This window comes from Dasypus novemcinctus, chromosome 8 (assembly GCF_030445035.2).
Source record: "Dasypus novemcinctus isolate mDasNov1 chromosome 8, mDasNov1.1.hap2, whole genome shotgun sequence".
Classification (NCBI taxonomy): domain Eukaryota; kingdom Metazoa; phylum Chordata; class Mammalia; order Cingulata; family Dasypodidae; genus Dasypus; species Dasypus novemcinctus.
This window is the reverse complement of record NC_080680.1, coordinates 85,902,342-85,919,243: the sequence shown is the minus strand read 5'-3', so window position 1 is coordinate 85,919,243 and position 16,902 is coordinate 85,902,342. Positions and strand designations below refer to the sequence as shown.

General features: G+C 43.1%; 1 protein-coding gene across 12 annotated transcripts in view; it reads left to right on the top strand.

Annotated features, from left to right (window-relative positions):
* NUP214 (nucleoporin 214) overlaps positions 1-8,982 on the top strand; it is a 143,763-nt gene extending 134,781 nt beyond the window's left edge. For all 12 annotated transcript variants that reach the window (XM_058302202.1, XM_058302207.1, XM_058302210.2 and 9 more), the window contains exons 33-36: positions 3,747-3,918; positions 6,989-7,128; positions 8,105-8,129; positions 8,687-8,982. In XM_058302202.1, the coding sequence (XP_058158185.1) occupies positions 3,747-3,918; positions 6,989-7,128; positions 8,105-8,129; positions 8,687-8,720 (371 nt within the window). In that variant the 3' untranslated portion in view covers positions 8,721-8,982. The remainder of the gene's footprint in view (positions 1-3,746; positions 3,919-6,988; positions 7,129-8,104; positions 8,130-8,686) is intronic.
* The last annotated feature ends 7,920 nt before the right edge of the window (positions 8,983-16,902 follow it).

Genomic DNA, 16,902 nt, shown 5'->3' with positions numbered 1-16,902 from the left:
TCCACATATCATAAGTATGCAAAAAAAAATAAAAAATAAGTATGCAGCTCAGTTACTTTTCACAGTTGGAACATACCCATATGACCAAGGGAAAAAAACATACCAGCACTTTTTATCCCAGCATTACTATATGAATTTTTTATAATCATGTATCATATTTATAATTAAAAGAACAATGTATTTTGATAAGAAAACATACACGTCTTTTCTGTCAACTGCTTCTCTATCCCTGTTTCTGTCTCTGAGATCTAAAGAGTGTCTGCATTCCTGGCCTGTTGCATGGAAAATTATGTGCAAAGACTTTTTTAAGGCAGGAGTTAGGGGAGAGGATGTTTGCTGAGAAAGCAACTCTTGAAAGCAAACTCCACATGGATAAGCAGGTAGGATTCTTCTCCATCTCGTGTATGGGATACTTTGAAATTATGCTAATTCTAGACAAAGTATCCAACCTGAGAACCAGTTGCACAGGTGGCTCAATACTTGGAGGAGGGGCCCCCTCAAATTAGTATGTGGAACATGACATTTTGGAGCCTAAATTGCTGTGGTTTCCAAATGTGCTGTGCATCTTAATTCACACCTATGACCTGAGGTCAGTCTTTGGTTGCCAGTTTCTTATGCTCATTTTCTAGAATTTAAAATGGTCTAGAAATGAGCATTGCAGCTTTGTTTTTTTTGGCTTTCCCCTCTTGTGTCATGCCTTCCACCCCACCCTACCCCACCCCCCATGAAAGATTTAAAAAGAAAAGGGCTATTTGTTTTTGACTCTAGTTAACACGATAAGTATGAAGACTTGACTGAGACATTTTAGTTTGTTAATCATCAGGACTCTTGTTTGTTTTTAAGGAACCTGATCATTGTTTCTTTGACTCATGTTTTTCTTATATGTGGTTCCTTATCCTGGGATGGTGTCCCACCTGATTGAGAATCTGACCATTTTATTTTTCAGTCACAGAGAAAGTGTATCTTCCCACCTTTTAGAATAGTTTTTCTACTTGATTATTTGTCCCATGAAACCACATAGATTGAGAACTCTTAACAGAGATATCTGCTTTTCAGATACTTGAGATGAATGAACTAGTTTTTAATGAAAAATGTCCAAGTGAGGGTGAAGGAAAGATCACACTCTGTTTCAGGAACTTTGTGTATCTGCTGCTGCAAACTTGTGTGGTGTCCCAGAGAGCTTCTATGAAAGGAGGTGCCTCCAAGTTTTGAACACAGGAAAGACTGCTTTAAATAAAGGAGTAACCTTCCCACCAAGGCAGTACAAATGCCTAAGGCATAAGAATTACTATCATTCCTAGCTGTAAGACTATTTATATGGGTCTTTGAAAATTCCAAAAGTGTTATTCTCCCTTCAATAAAATTGCATTAGAAAATAATACTGTTGGAGATTGTTTAAGGAGAAGATAGAAGAGGAGATGATATTGCTATCTCTGATCCAATGTGGTTTTTTTTTTTACCTCTGTTGCTGAAGTTATTAGAATGGCAGAGTTTAGTGGAAGTGGAGGGGGAGGCAGTGTGACACATGTTGTTTAGGTGGTAGATGGGCTTTTGAATGGTTCAGACCTTGTTTCAGTCCCAGCTCTACCATTTACCAGCTGGAAAACTTGGACAGGTGACATTCTCCAAGCCTCAATTTCCTCACCCCAGATTTATTGTGAGGGCTAAAGAACTGTTATAAAGCACCTGGCATATAGTGACCCCTGAGTAATTTAGTAACTTTATTGTTGATTATAATATTTCTGTTTCTTCTTGAAAAGAAACTCAAAATATGGCATCTAATAAAATCTAAATCCCCCTAACATTGAGAATGAATTGCCTCTCTCCAAAAGTAAGATCAGAGTGCCCGTTCTCTTCTTATTTTGTTTGGCTGTGACCCAGTTTGTTATTGTTTGGGGGCAGTGTGTGTGTGTGTGTATGTGTGTGTGTGTGTGTGCCCTCCCCTTCTGATACTTTCTGTATCACTGTGACTTCTCATTTTTTGCTTTCCACCAAGAAGTCTAAACAACATTGAGTACAAGGCACTAGATAAAGCCTTATGTGTCTAGGAAGAAAGTGTAACTAGATCTGTGATCAGTCTTAAATAATTGAACTGCAAGGGTTTTTTAGCACTTTTTTTTCCAGTCTGTTATATTTGTAACCCAACAGTCTTCATTATCATGGCTTGGAATTTCACTCAAGACTTTTAAATGCCAAATGTTAACCCAAAGATTAGCCTTAGTAAAAAGTATCTTCTCAGCTGTGCAACCACTGTTGATGGTAAATAGGCAAATAATTGAATCATGAAATAACAGTTAACTAAAGAATTTAGCTGATAGCTTCTCATACCCAGTATTGGATCTTTCTTGATTCAGATGGCAGAAGGTTGTGGTGTGATTATGCTTGTAATAGGATAGCCTGATTGATCCAGCTAACAATGGGAGTCCATTTCTACAAGGGGAGAGAATAATATCCCTTATCTTCTTACACTAATCATCTACTCACTTGTTACTCCTGGCCACTACTCATTTCAAGAAATAACTCTACTCCTTGTAGGGCATGGTCCCCTTTAGAGCACATTTTTGGTACCATTTTTGTTCCATTCAGTTTAACAGACTTGTATTGAATGTCTATTCTGATACCTTAGAATAATTTAAGAGGTATCTTAGAGGTTTGGGAACCCCATCAGGTGCAGAAGGAATAGTTAAAGGGAAGGACTTCCATTTTCTCACTGGATAGGTATTTCTACCAATCAAAGGAGACTCCTGCCATGCATGGCCTGACCCTTTTGTGTGATCACCTGGATAAATGCTGCCCTTCAGCCAGCCTGGTCGCCAAGTGAGCATCAGTGCTGGGGAACTTGCAGATGTTTTGGACTCTCTTATCTTCACTTTTGGCTTCTTATTTTATTAGATTTATAAAGCAGCCTTCCTCCAAAGAAGAAATTCCTTTTGCTATTTATTGAGGAATAGTTCTTCCCAGCAGAACAATAGCTTCTTTTTTTTTTTTTTTTTTAATTTGTCTTCTGTAGAGAGACAAAGACTCTGATGAGAGATGAGAGGCTTCAGGCTTTAAATAAATAAAAAGTATCTGGTTAAGAGCCAGTGCCATGCATCTCTCTTCATTTCTATAACCCAATTCATGGATTCTCCCTGAGAGGTCATACTGAGCTTCTAATTTTATAATTTGGGCTTCCATGAGATTAGATGTCTTGTCTCTCTGATGATAGGTAATAAAATCTATACTCTTTCACAGCTGGACAGGGATTGGCATTTTTGGAAATTATTTTTCAATGAGTTGGCTCAGAACCACTCACAGGAGCTGGGAAGGGATCTGGAATGCACGAGGTTGGTTCTTGGTGGTGGTCTGATTTAACAGACTGTTCAAGCCAGTGAAGTCTGTCTTGCCTCTGGAAGGCTTGCGGATTTCTCAGACAAATACAGGGTCACTCTGGATACTGAGAATTCCAAGGAACTATCTATTCTAAGTGGACCCCAGAACACGCTGCTGGAAATGGAGGAGGATGGTTTGCGTTTTGATGGTGTTGTTGTTTTGTCTGTTTGTTTGGTTTTTGTTTTGTTTTGTTTTTAATTATTTTGCTAATAGGGATGTTGCCCTTTGTTATAGTTGTTTGTATTAGAATTTCTAACATCATATTTCCCTTTTTCCCTCCTCTTTTTATTTGATTTCTCATCACTCATTGTTTTCTCTTCTGTCTCCTTTTTCCTTTTTCCCCATTTCTGTTTGTTTGCCTCTGTTTTGCTCAGGTGGCTTCGGTGCTGCTCCAGTGTTTGGCAGCCCTCCTACTTTTGGGGGATCCCCTGGGTTTGGAGGGGTGCCAGCATTCGGTTCAGCCCCAGCCTTTACAAGCCCTCTGGGCTCGACGGGAGGCAAAGTGTTCGGAGAGGGTACTGCGGCTGCCAGCGCAGGAGGATTCGGGTAAGCCCCCTGAGGAGAGACCCATCAAAAGAGCTTGGGCTCAGTACTCTTGCTTTGAAAAGAAAGTTCTTAAATTTTTCTAAAGTTTTATTATGAATTCACAACCCCTCCCTCCAAATCAGCAAACAAGTTTCTCCAAGATTCCTCTCTAGGGTGAGGCTAATTTCTCTTTTCCAAGAGTGAGTCCATATTCTGTTCAATATGTGGATGCACATCAACTGTGTTGCTATGCCCTGATATGCAAAGTACTGGCTCTCAGAACCCGATGGAGTTGATTTAAGGAAGAGAAGTAGCCTTGACTTGGCTGTTCTATACCCAAGATTACCCCTTATGTGGTAACTTCTTCTATAAAGTTCTATATAAATAATTTTCACCAGATTCTTTCCTCCTGGAATTATTCTGGTTTAGACCCATGATCTTTGAGCAAACAACTCCTTGTGTCCCCTGTTCTGCTCCAGACCCCCAGAATGGGTATTCACTTTCACAGCCCCAGGAGTCAGCTTCCATAGTAGGTACTAACTGGTAATCCTAAAACATTTAAGAGCTTTGATAATTGTTCAGCTTTCAAAGCTGCTCTTACTGCCTTGTGCATATCCATACTTGAAAATGCCATATTAGGGATTTGCTTTTAAGGGCCCCAGAAATTCAGTCAGGTTGCCAAAACCCCAAGGAGAAAATAGCCTTTTACCACACCACAAAGTCCCAATAAAGTATATGCAATGATAACCACAAAGCCTCTCATTCAAAAGAGGTATTGAAAGTGACTCTAATATACCTCTTGCCCTCAGGACTGGACTCAAGAAATGTAAAGCTAAAGATTTTGGAGATGGGAGATGGTTTTGTTTTGGGGAAGTGTAAAAGTACTTGGAATGAGTCTTGGCAAGATAATAGCATCTTTATCTTGAGAAAATAAAGTATGTTCTGTAAATATGTGAGGCCAGGTCGGCCTCTGTCCTCACTCAGCTGATCTTGGCCATGAACAAGCCACAAAGTAGAGTTCATAGGTGAGAGACTATTAAAGTGACCTGAACCCACAAGTTTACATTAAAAATAAAAATTCCCATAGCCCTGAAACTTTTACCTCCTTTCTTGCATTTCAGGAGAAATGACATGCTATAAATTAAAGATTTGTTCCTTCCCCCTCCCCCCACCACTACCACCAGTTGCTACACATTTAAAGTTAAGGCACTTTGACTACAAATTTGCATGTTACATAATGAACCCATTTCTTTTCATGACTAGTTAAAAACTGGTTCTTTTGACACGGCAAAGATATGGCCGATTGAGTGGTTGTTGTCTCCTCCCTTGTATTCTACTGGCTCTTCTATTGCGCCACTCTTAGAAAAGAGTTGAAGGCACAGTCATTCCCATATCAGTTTGTGATACAGGTGAATTTTGTCTACCTCGGCCTCTCTAAAGTTTTCTAATTTTTAGTATTTTTTAAAATGTTATATGGGGGAAACGGACTTGTCCCAGTGGTTAGGGAGTCCGTCTACCACATGGGAGGTCCGCGGTTTAAACCCTGGGCCTCCTTGACCCGTGTGGAGCTGGCCCATGCGCAGTGCTGATGCGCACAAGGCGTGCCCTGCCACGCAGGGTGTCCCCTGTGTAGGGGAGCCCCACGCGCAAGGAGTGCGCCCCCTAAGGAGAGCCGCCCAGCGCAAAAGAAAGTGCAGCCTGCCCAGGAATGGCGCCACCCACACTTCCCGTGCCGCTGAAGACAACAGAAGCGGACAAAGAAACAAGATGCAGCAAATAGACACAGAGAACAGACAACGGGGGGGGGGGGGAATTAAATAAATAAATCTTAAAAAAAAAAAAGATGGAATAATAAATTTCTAAAGAATAAAATAAAATGTTATATGGTATATAAGATTCACCCTTTTAAAATGGACAGTTGAGTGGTTTCTGATATATTCACTGAGCTGTGCAGCTATCACCACTATCTAATTCCAGAACAGTTCCTCACCCCAGAAAGAAACTCCATATCCATTAGCAGTCTATCCCCATTCGTCCCACACCCAGCCCCTGGCTCCCACTAAGATAAGTCATACCTTTTCTCTTCCTTGAAAGATGCTGATACAGAAATACTTGAAAGTTTCGAGGAAAGGGAGCAAGTCTATGTATTGCTTCTTGGGTTTCATATAAGTTTTCCCTCAATAAACACAAAGAATTAAAGTTAAGGAAAACTTTGAAAGGAGAATTGGAGCCAACTTTAGTTAATATTCTTGACAGGTCTTAATAAACGCCTATCTACAGTGACTACCTAGCACATACTACTGCATAGTTCCTGGAAGGTTTTTGGTAAACTAGGAATCTTGAGGTGTAATTTATTTATTTGAAGATAATTTTTTTCTTTTCTAGTAGAAAATACCATATTATGCCTTGTGAAGACTCTTATACATAAATCGTGGCTGGCTGGTTAGTTCTGTTTTGTAGAACAGGGCTAACCAGTACTGATTCAGGTATTAAATCTCCAAAAGAACCCATTACCTTCTTTTAGGTCCCCGACCATAAGACTGTCTCTAACCCAGACAGGCCATCTGGAAAGGAATATAGTAGGACCTATCAGGGCCCATTTCTGGAGAGAAAATTCAGTAAGTGCAGGCCCATGGTGGTCTTTGCACATTGAAGACACTTTACCTCATCACTAAAAGTAAATAGAATCAAGATCCAGTGAAGACCTGAAGATAAATAGCAGAGTAGGTGGGGAGAAACTGTAGATAAATGAGAAATACTAAAATGATGGATATTGAAGAATTGTTGGAGTTAGAAAGTACAAGAAATATACTGCTTAATTTCTGAATAAACTGAAATTTCTAAATGGTAAATGAGTCCAGCCCTGGACAAGTTGGATTTCATTTTGTATTCCTGTTATTTTTCTTCCCAAAACTGAGGTAGAGCCTTGCTCTGTGCTATAGCCTATTCTTTCTCAGAGGCTGCTAGCTTAAATCACCTCAAGTCATGTGTGCCATGCAACTTAGGAGTTAGGATAGTAGGTGGAGGCATGCTCATGGCAGAGTGACAGCACAGCCACACTAACCACAATATCATTTCTTATTGGAACCAGGTTTGGGAGCAGCAGTAATACCACATCTTTTGGCACCCTCGCGAGTCAAAATGCTCCTACTTTTGGATCACTGTCTCAGCAGACTTCTGGTTTTGGAACTCAGAGCGGTGGATTCTCTGGTTTTGGATCAGGTGGAGGAGGTAGGCAGCCAGACATGCTTTCACAAGCACCGAGATTACTCCAACTTTCCCCTCTTGTGTTGAACACCCAAATGTATGCCTTCTCCCTCAGAGAAATTAGTTTTCACCTCATTTTTTTCTCACATGGCTATTCCATTTAATATTTAAACTGAGAGTAGCCAAAAAATATAGGTTTTAATTAGACTTCAAACATTGTGCTATTTCCTACCACATGAAGAAATGACTGACTTGATTTTCTCTCAAGATTCGAGAAACCAAAATAATAATAATAATAATAATAATAATAATAATAATAATAATACCACCTTGGTTTAAAAGTCCAAGCCAGCAGATGGGAAAAAAAAAAAACAAACATACGGGGTGTGAAAACTGGTAATTCTTGTATTTGTTGAACACTCTTTCAAAGAGCAGAATATGTATATTCTATTTTTATCCTTGCAAAAAACTTATGAGGCACATGAGTTAAGTATCATTAGTACTTTATAAATGAAGAAAGAAAAACTCCCAAGGGGTTAAGTAAGTTGCCCAAAGAATCCTGCAGTTAGCATCAGAGCCAGGCTTAGATTCTGTGTTCCTCTAAAAGAAGAGTAAGCAAGTGAATGGAAAATATATATTTTAAAAAAAAAAAACAAGTTTTCATAATGACATGTTTCTCTGTGTAACAGTGCGTCTTAGTAAGAGGGACCATGCCAGAGACTGCCTACAACCAGGGAGGGGTAGGAGGGAATAGCCCTGTAATACTGAAATGGTAACTCTCAAAAATGAAAGGTTTTCCCCTGCTGTTTTTCCCTGATGGATCTGGCCAGATCTGGAGGATGAACTCAGAATAGAGCAGTTTCTGCATGTACCTTCCTGCCCTTCCTGCAGACAGTCAGGGAGGAGAAAATGAAAAGAGGGAAGGAACTTGGCCTCGAGGCAACCTTTGTTTTTCAAGTGTATGTGTGTTTTAAGTTCACCATTTTCGTCTGTTTTTTAGGGTTCAGCTTTGGATCACCTAACTCGTAAGTATTCATCTCCAGTTTTGAGTCTGACTTTAATTTAAAGCATAAATGTGTGTAGTATGGTAAAAGAATACTATTGAAATACTAATTCTTACTAGATTTGTACGTTTCATTTCCATTTTTTCCTGTTTTAATAGCTTGTCCTGGAAGCATGGGGTTTCAGTGATGTATTTGGGTTTTGGCCTCTCTAATTGTGAACTTACTAATCTCTATAGTAAGGCAGGAGATGCCAGTCCTTGCCTTTTCAAGGGCAGTAAATAAAGGAGGGAGAAGAATATGCCTTCAAAGAGCAAAGAATTGGAAGGCAGGCCTTGAGAGATGCTTTTCTATGTTTTCCTGTTAGTGTCTCAGAAGATCCATGCTGACTACTAGACTCTAGGCCCATTACCAAGTCCTAATTTTATATCCTCACTCTATACTTCTGTGTAGAATTGCAGCAACATTAAAAATTCAAAGTTCTAAACCTTTGAACATAAGTCAGTTGCATAAATACTGAAGCCCTTCAACCGTAAGAAGCAATCTTGATTTCGCCATTCTCTTCTGGTGCTTCCTTGCAGGTCTGTCCAAGGGTTTGGTGGATGGAGAAGTTGAGTGGATGTCGTCATTCCTTTCTGTTCCTGTGACCAACTGCATTTTCAGATCCTCTTCACAGACAAATACTGCAACAGGCCTTTAAACGGACATTCTCCACTGACATATACACACCCAGTAAGAAACAACAGAAACCAAAAACTAAAGATGCTTGAGTGCTTGTTCTGGTTTTTTTGGTTTATATTTTATGTATGGGTTTTTTTTGGTTTTTTGGTTGTTTTTGGTTTTTTTACCTACTATTAAACCGTTTGGTCTATTTCCATACAGAATGTATGTGAATTTTTTCAGATCACAGCAAAGTAGAGAGGTTTTCCCATTTCTGTGGCTCTGAGAAATCTACACAGCCTTCCATTAACCAGCATGCATGTCTTCAAGAATAACATCAGAAGGAACCAACAAAGGAATTAAACAAGAGTTTTTCCCCAGAGACTCTCCCCAGATATCACATGGACTTAGGGTCCTCCACATAGGAAAGGGGCTGGATGCTGTTGGGCTGCCTTTTTGAGGTCATAGCTCGGTGTCTCCTCAACATGTCCTATTTGGTGTTGTGTTTCAGGACCCTCAAACTACCAACTCTGATTGGAGGGAGGCATAGGAAATCACTACAAACAGGCCTCAGTTGAGTTTTAGAGACAGTGCTAGCACCTTTAAGTGTAGTTAGCTGTGATGCAAGCATAGAAAATAGACCAATATGAAGAGTTCCATCTCATTCCCTTGGAAAATCCACAGCTGAGTTCTAATATACAGATATATTGCTGTTTGAACAGCCTTGTCAACCACATCTTCTCAATTTGGCTTTTGGGTGCTGTGTGTCCCATAGCTAATTTCTTCTACTCTGGAAAGGAGATGGGCAGTTGATTGAAAAGGCAACCTTTATCTCCAGGGTATGACAGTGACATTGGTAACCACACCTAACACACTGTCTGTTAACCGCAGTGCAGATAACTCTTGGATAGACACTGCTATCACCAGATAGCACTAGCAAGACTGCTGGATTTGACAAGTGTTTGCTAGCATAGCCTGTAGATCATAATTTCAGTTTTATTAAAGTGCTTTTCCCCTATTATTGAGTATCTTTAAGACCTGGGTATGTTTTCTTTCTTAAGCCTTTGATATCCTAGAGAGTTGCTGACAAACAAAGGCTACCTTAACATCAAAAGTCTGTGTAAGGGCGGTGGACTTGGCCCAGCAGTTAGGGCATCCGTCTACCACATGGGAGGTCCGCGGTTCAACCCCCGGGCCTCCTTGACCCATGTGGAGCTGGCCCATGAGCAGTGCTGATGTGCGCAAGGAGTGCCCTGCCACGCAGGGGTGTCCACGCACAGGGCAGCCCCACGCGCAAGGAGTGCATCCCGTAAGGAGAGCCGCCCAGCGCAAAAGAAAGTGCAGCCTGCCCAGAAATGGTGCCGCACACACGGAGAGCTGACACAAGATGATGCAACAAAAAGAAATACAGATTCCTGTGCCGCTGATAACAGAAGCGGATGAAGAAGACGCAGCAAATAGACACACAGAACAGACAACCGGGGTGGGGTGGAGGGGAGAGAAATAAATAAATAAATATTTTTTAAAAAGTCTGTGTAAGAATTTGGCATTTTTCAGGCCCTGAATATTACAATACTTTGGGTTGGGTCAATAGCAGGGGAAGGTTAGAGTTATGCATATTAGAAAGTTGTGTTTTAAAATATTTTAATAAAAGTTTTACATGTGGTATTAATTTGATTTTGTTGACTTGTTTAGGCAGGCTAGAACATAGTGAGATCTCTGTTCTGGAATAGTCTCATCTGATGGTCTTCATCCTGACTGCGTTTCAAACTTACCTTTGGAGTTTTTTTATAAAACAGATGCATGGACCTCAGTCCTGAATATTTTGATTCAGTGGAACTGAAATAAGTGGTGGGTCCCCCAACTGAATTTTTTCTTTTCCAGTGTTCTCTTAAGCTTATAAAAAGAAGAGTCTCACAGTATAACACTGGGGTTTCAGGAACGCCTCTCTGAAGCAGCTATCAGCAGAGCCAAGAACTGGAATTAGACCAGTGGGTGTCTATGATTGACTGTCATCCTGCTATCTGCAATTTATGTGAGTCGAGTGGGGGTCTTTCTCTACTTTCCATTGTATTAGGTGGTCTGCTTCTTTTGAAGAGTGTGGGACTTTAAACATTTAAAATTAATGTAGTCTTTTTTTTTTTTTTAAAGATTTATTTTTATTTATTTAATTCCCCTCCCCTTCCCCGGTTGTCTGTTTTCTGTGTCTTTTTGCTGCGTCTTGTTTCTTTGTCCGCTTCTGTTGTCGTCAGCGGCACGGGGAGTGTGGGCGGCGCCATTCCTCGGCAGGCTGCTCCCTCCTTCGCGCTGGGCGGCTCTCCCCATGGGTGCACTCCTTGCGTGTGGGGCTCCCCCACGCGGGGGACACCCCTGCGTGGCATGGAACTCCTTGCGCGCATCAGCACTGCGCATGGGCCAGCTCCACACGGGTCAAGGAGGCCCGGGGCTTGAACCGCGGGCCTCCCATGTGGTAGACGGACGCCCTAACCACTGGGCCAAAGTCCGTTTCCCTAGTCTTTTTTTTTTGGTCCTTGCAGAATTGAAGAACTTGTCACCTCGTTCCACCCTGTTCTCCCATAAGTTCCCCTCGGTTGTGAAACGGGTCAGTCCCCAATAGTACTCACAACATTAGTCATGGGGCATTTTTCTCCCGCATGCACACACATTATTTTGTACACAGGTCCATCTTGAGACAGAGAGACTCAGATTTTGACAAGAAAAAACTAGCAAGAGCCTAGTTTTAAAAGGAGCAGTATGCTTGTAGGTGAAGAGAGCTGAATTCTGACTTTGCTTGTCATTCTTCTGACCAACCATGTCAAACCAGTCTTCTTGCCTTTCCTCCTGGAGGCGCCTTTTCATAAATAGAAGCTGGTTCAGCCTAAACACTTGACCTCAAACTCTGCATTAATCCTCCATTGAGGTGGCATGTGACATCTCTACATAAGGCCATATCAGCTGTGCTCTGCCAGATAACTTCCCTAACCACTCACTGTTGAGGCGGTAGCACCAGAGGAATGTGCTGCTGGCATGTTAGCAACCCCTCTCAACTCCTTTTTTGGGGTCAATTACAGTGGTAGGTGGCAGGGGTCATCTCTGAGAGCTCAGACAGTGTACATCCCCTGAAACCGAAGCTCCCAGGATGTTAGACTGGGAATGCACTGTGGCTCCAGCCTGCCCAGGGAGAAGCTGGCAGAGCTTTCACCTTCTCAGAATAGGAGCTGCAAAGAACTAGGATGAAAGCATGTCAAGTGTGGGGGAACTGGTGTCCTGCTGAGAAGGAATCACAAGGTATCATCCCAGGAGAATACCCACAATCCCAACTCTTGAAGAGAAGGAGGTGTACTTTGTGGTGGGTAGCTAGTCAGTCACAGTTGGCAGATTAATTTGTATTTCTGCCATGGATAACTCAGGGAAAGGCAGGAAGGTAAAGGGGGGAGGCAGATTCAGTGACCTAGGTTGTGTTTTGTCTGGCTTTTGGAGACGTTTAGTGTTGTATGTTAGACTGAACAAGTTCCTGATTAGGGCTTCAGATGGCAGCACTGTGGTGACCTGTGAATTGGGTGTCTTAGGGATAAGTAGAACCAAAATAACAAAATGAGGCCCACAAACCTTGTTTCTTGTATGGGCAAAAGGACAAGTCCTTTTTTGACTGATTTGGCTGTAAACCTCTCCAGTACCCAAGAACTAGTGTTTTCTCCTGCACTGCCCTGCCCCTCCCTGTTTAAATGTCCTTGACTTCAGCTTCGTTTTCTGTTTTTGTCAGCCTCCAGAGAGGTTCTAAGTCAGGCCTCTGGTATTATGGAACCGCATGTGCCGGCAGGCTGACTGACTTGGGTCCCAGGTTCCATGCAGCTGACCCTAATCCTTGCTAGCTCTGTGACTGGAATAAATCTATTGGCCTCTTAGTTCTTGGGTCGTCATCTCCCGCTGGTGAGAAGGAAATTACAGTGTCTATCTTGCAGGGTGGTTGTGAGGAATAAGTGAGATGGTACATGTAGAGTATCTGACACAAAGTAAGTTCTCAGTAAGTGGTAACTGATAATTTTACCTTACATAGGAGCTTGCCATGCATTTGGGTTGCACAATCCAAAACATATTCCCATTTGGACTTCATTTGATTGGGGTGAGTGGGGAGCCACATTTTCCACCTGGCTGTTGGATCCCTTATCAAATACATGGAATACTCACATTTTCTAACTGCCTTTTGCTGAGCCCTTAGATGAGGGGTCTTCCCTTCTTCTAACATAGCTCTAATGCACTGGTTCTCAAACAGATTTCTGAGCAGAGTTGGGTCCTTGAATCTGTGTATTTAACAAGCTTCCCAGGTGATTCCATTGCAGATGTTCCATGGGCCGCATTTTTGAGAAACCCTCTAACCACAATAATCATAAATATCTGCCCCTCCACCCACCCCCAGGAGCAATGTAAGAAATAGTTGCTGACTCCCATGGAAGTGTTTATTTTGCAATTTATCCAGGGTAAGAGATCTTTCTGAAATTGTTGATAAAAGGCACCTCGTTCACATTTAAACTGCTCTCTGGACTCCAGAGCCTATTCAGACATTCTGAAACTCCCTCCTTTGTAAATTCTCCCTTGATTAACAGACTAGGAGGAAATATCTTTCCTATTCCACAGTATAGCCTACTCCCACTTTGTTTCTGCTCTTCCCTTTAGTTATTTATTACAAATTAATGTATAATAGAAGAAGAAGGAGTATCCCTGGCCTTATTCTGCCTGAAGTTGGCTCTCTTGGCATATTCTTTTTCTCCCTCTGTCACCAGTGCATGGGTTCGCATTTATAATTTCTAACAAAAATCCTGGCCATTACTACTAAGCATTTGCTTTTTAGCAAATGCAACTGGCCCAGATTCATACCAGAGGCAGGCTTCTCGCTTATGTCCATTCCGTCTAGGTTTGTTGTAGTATTTGTGGGTGGAAAACAGGGGAGGGACTGTCTTCTGACCCTCACCCTCACACTCGTGTTCTCCCCTGGTTTGTCTCTTAGTGTTCTGCCCAACTAAAGGGTCAAATAGGTTTGGGAAAAATATGAACTGAGCAAAATTTAACATATTTTAATTGAAAGACATTTTTGAGCCTTAATAAGATGTTGTTTCGTAAATCAGTAAGGTGAAATAGTCTGCCATTTTCCAATTTTTAAAAAAAAATTCTTTCTCTCCCCTTTCCCCCCTCCCCCGTTGTCTGTGCTCTGTGTCCATTCTCTGTGTGTTTTCTGTGTCCGCTTGGATTCTTGTCAGTGGCACTGGGAATCTGTGTTTTTTTGTTGCATCATCTTGCTGCATCAGCTCTCCGTGTGTACGACACCATTCCTGGGCAGGCTGCACTTTTTTCATACAGGGCAGCTCTCCTTTACGGGGAGCACTCCTTGCATGTGGGGCTCTTCTACATGGGGGACACCCCTGCGTGGCACGGCACTCCTGTGCACATCAGCACTGTGTGTGGGCCAGCTCATCACATGGGTCAGGAGGCCGGGGGTTTGAACCCTGGACCTCCCGTGTGGTAGGTGGACGCTCTTATCAGTTGAACCAAATCCACTTCCTTCCAAATGTTTTTGACCATGGAACCTTTTTACTTGGAGTCATTACTCCTCCTCTTGGAGTCAGAACTCCTCTGAGAATTGCTGTATTGTCCATGTTCCTGGACAACAGTGTAGCTTATTAAAGTTGTGTTTCTAACACACATTCCTCTCTTATTTTATTATAATAGGTATAATTTATTGAGTGCTTATTATGTGCCAGGTACTGTCTGTCCTAAGCATTTCACAAACATATAACCCCATGCCAGATGCTATTATCCACATCTTTCAGATGAGAAAATGAGGCTGAGAGAGTAAGTAATTTGTTCTAGTCAGACAGGCAACTAAGTCGTGGAGCCAGAATTGGATCCCAGGACTGTGCCTCCCTGTATTCCTCTTCACTACCCTCCCCTGCCTTTCAACTAGTGGAGAGAGAGGGGTACTGTCTTCAGTAGTGTCTAGGATTCAATCTCTAATAATTTTCTTCCCCCAAGATTTTCATTCATTTTAGAAGAAATGCCTGCCTGGGCAGTGCCAGGGACACTGCTGAGCACCTTGCCCCTCTCCACCCTGTGAAAATGAACCAACCTTTGACATCAATTACAGTAAATATTCTTCCTTTTGTGCAATTACTTGCTCCCCATTCTGCTGTCTCTGTTCTCGTAAATATTTCTGATCATCTATCTAAACTGCCATCTCATCGTGGGCAGAGGTCGTCCTCTCAACTCACATTGGTGTGTACCATGTGCAGATGGGGGCTTTTGATGAAAATGATCAGAGCCTGGTGGAATCGGCTGGCTCCAAGCCCGTCAGCTGTCTAATATTTCCCTCCGCCCCCCTTCCTTTGCCTCTCCTCCTGGGGTTTGGCTTTTGAGGCTTTCCAGAGTTCCACAGGAGGTCAGGCTGCAGACCCACTGAGGCGGCAGTTGTTCCATTGTTTCAGCCCCCCTCTGCTTATAAATAGAAACTCATCCATACCACAGCCCTGGCCGGAGATTCTCTGCATTGTTTTTAGCCCTAGATTGCCAGCTCCAAAGAAAGAGGCTTTGTGTAGAGGAGGACCGGAAGGCAGAAGCCCACACCAGAGCGTTGCCGCGAGTCTAGCCCCAGTCTGTGGTCTCATAGGGTTTCCTCCAGCACTGATCCTGGCTGCACTTACCTTGCTTGTGGACCAGCCTTGGGCTACAAAGATGCAGAAGTAGCTTTTCGTCCTAACCTCTTTAATGTTGATTTTCATGGCTATCCTAGGCTTGGTGTTTGAGCTCAAGGCTAAAGGAAACTTGGATCAGCAAGTCAGTCTTTACCTGGTCTGCAGGCATGTGTTCTGGTCCCTCCTACCTCGTCAGACCCTTCTTTTGCGTCACTCTCCCCCTTGCTCTCTGAACTTCTCTCTCTCTCAGGTGGTGCAGTCTCCTCTCCTTCCCACCTCAGGACTCTTCCATACACTGTCTCTGCTGAGCTTTCCATTCATCTTGCAGGTCTCAGTTTAAATACTGTTTTCTTTGGTAGCTTCCCTGGCTGCTTTCCCCACTCAGATTTGTCTGTTCCTTTGTATTCTATTATACTGCTCTACAATTTTGAGGCATCAAATTACACTATTTGTGTAACTGGTTGAGTCATTTATCTAGTTTGTCTCCCCCACACTTCCAAACGGTTGGTTCCATAGGGCAGGGACCGTGCCTTGTCTGTCCTCAGCCCCTGACAGTGCTACATAGAGCTAGAGTCAAAAACTTAACTCCCCAAATTGACTTCCCAGAACAAAACGGAATTTGCTCAAAAGTCAGACGACAACCCACCAACAGCAGGAGACAACAAAGGTGGGAAGAGAAATTATTACAGACAGTTGAAGGGCTTGGAGCCAGGTGATCCCACCAGTCACACAGCAAGGCTAGGGTCAGAGCCAGGCCTGGGAGCCGCCTTCAGCGTTCAGCACTCCTCTCTGCCCGAGTTCACCAGCACGTCCATCAGGCAGCACCGCAGCAGCCCCCACTGCCCCTGGCGCTGCCCGGTGGTCCTCTGGTTCTCATTGTTGCAGGAACATGCTAAATTTGCTAGCTCTGGGTCAGAGCAGTTATCCATGCAGTATAGCAAGGGTTGAAGAGCATGGACTAAAGGCAGAGAGGCCTGGGTATAAGCTTCTCCTCTGTGACTTAATAACTGGAACAGTCGTTTCACTTGCTCCAAAGCTTCAGCTTCCTCACCTGTAAAATGGGGGAAACAACACATACCTCACAGGATTGTGCAGACTAAGTAGGACAATGTAAGACAAAGTGTAGGACAGTGCCTGGCACAGAGTCACTGGGCATCCTGATGGGTGGCTTCCCTGGCATCGTAGAGAGAGATCCAGGAGCTACAGAGGCCTGCCTGAACAGACTGGCCCCAGGATCCCCTCTGCCCAGGGCACACACCTATGATGTCTCCATCAGCCCCTGGAACTGATCGACAGCCCTCACTTCAGGCATGGGGCCCAAGGGCCCCTGAAGGAAGGATAGGCCCTCAGACTGAAGGACGCCTGGCCTGTTTCTCTCCTGCCTCATCCTGGCCCAGGAGTTGCTGGGCTAGCCCTGGGAAGGAATGACCTCTAGCGCCCTGTCTGGTCACACG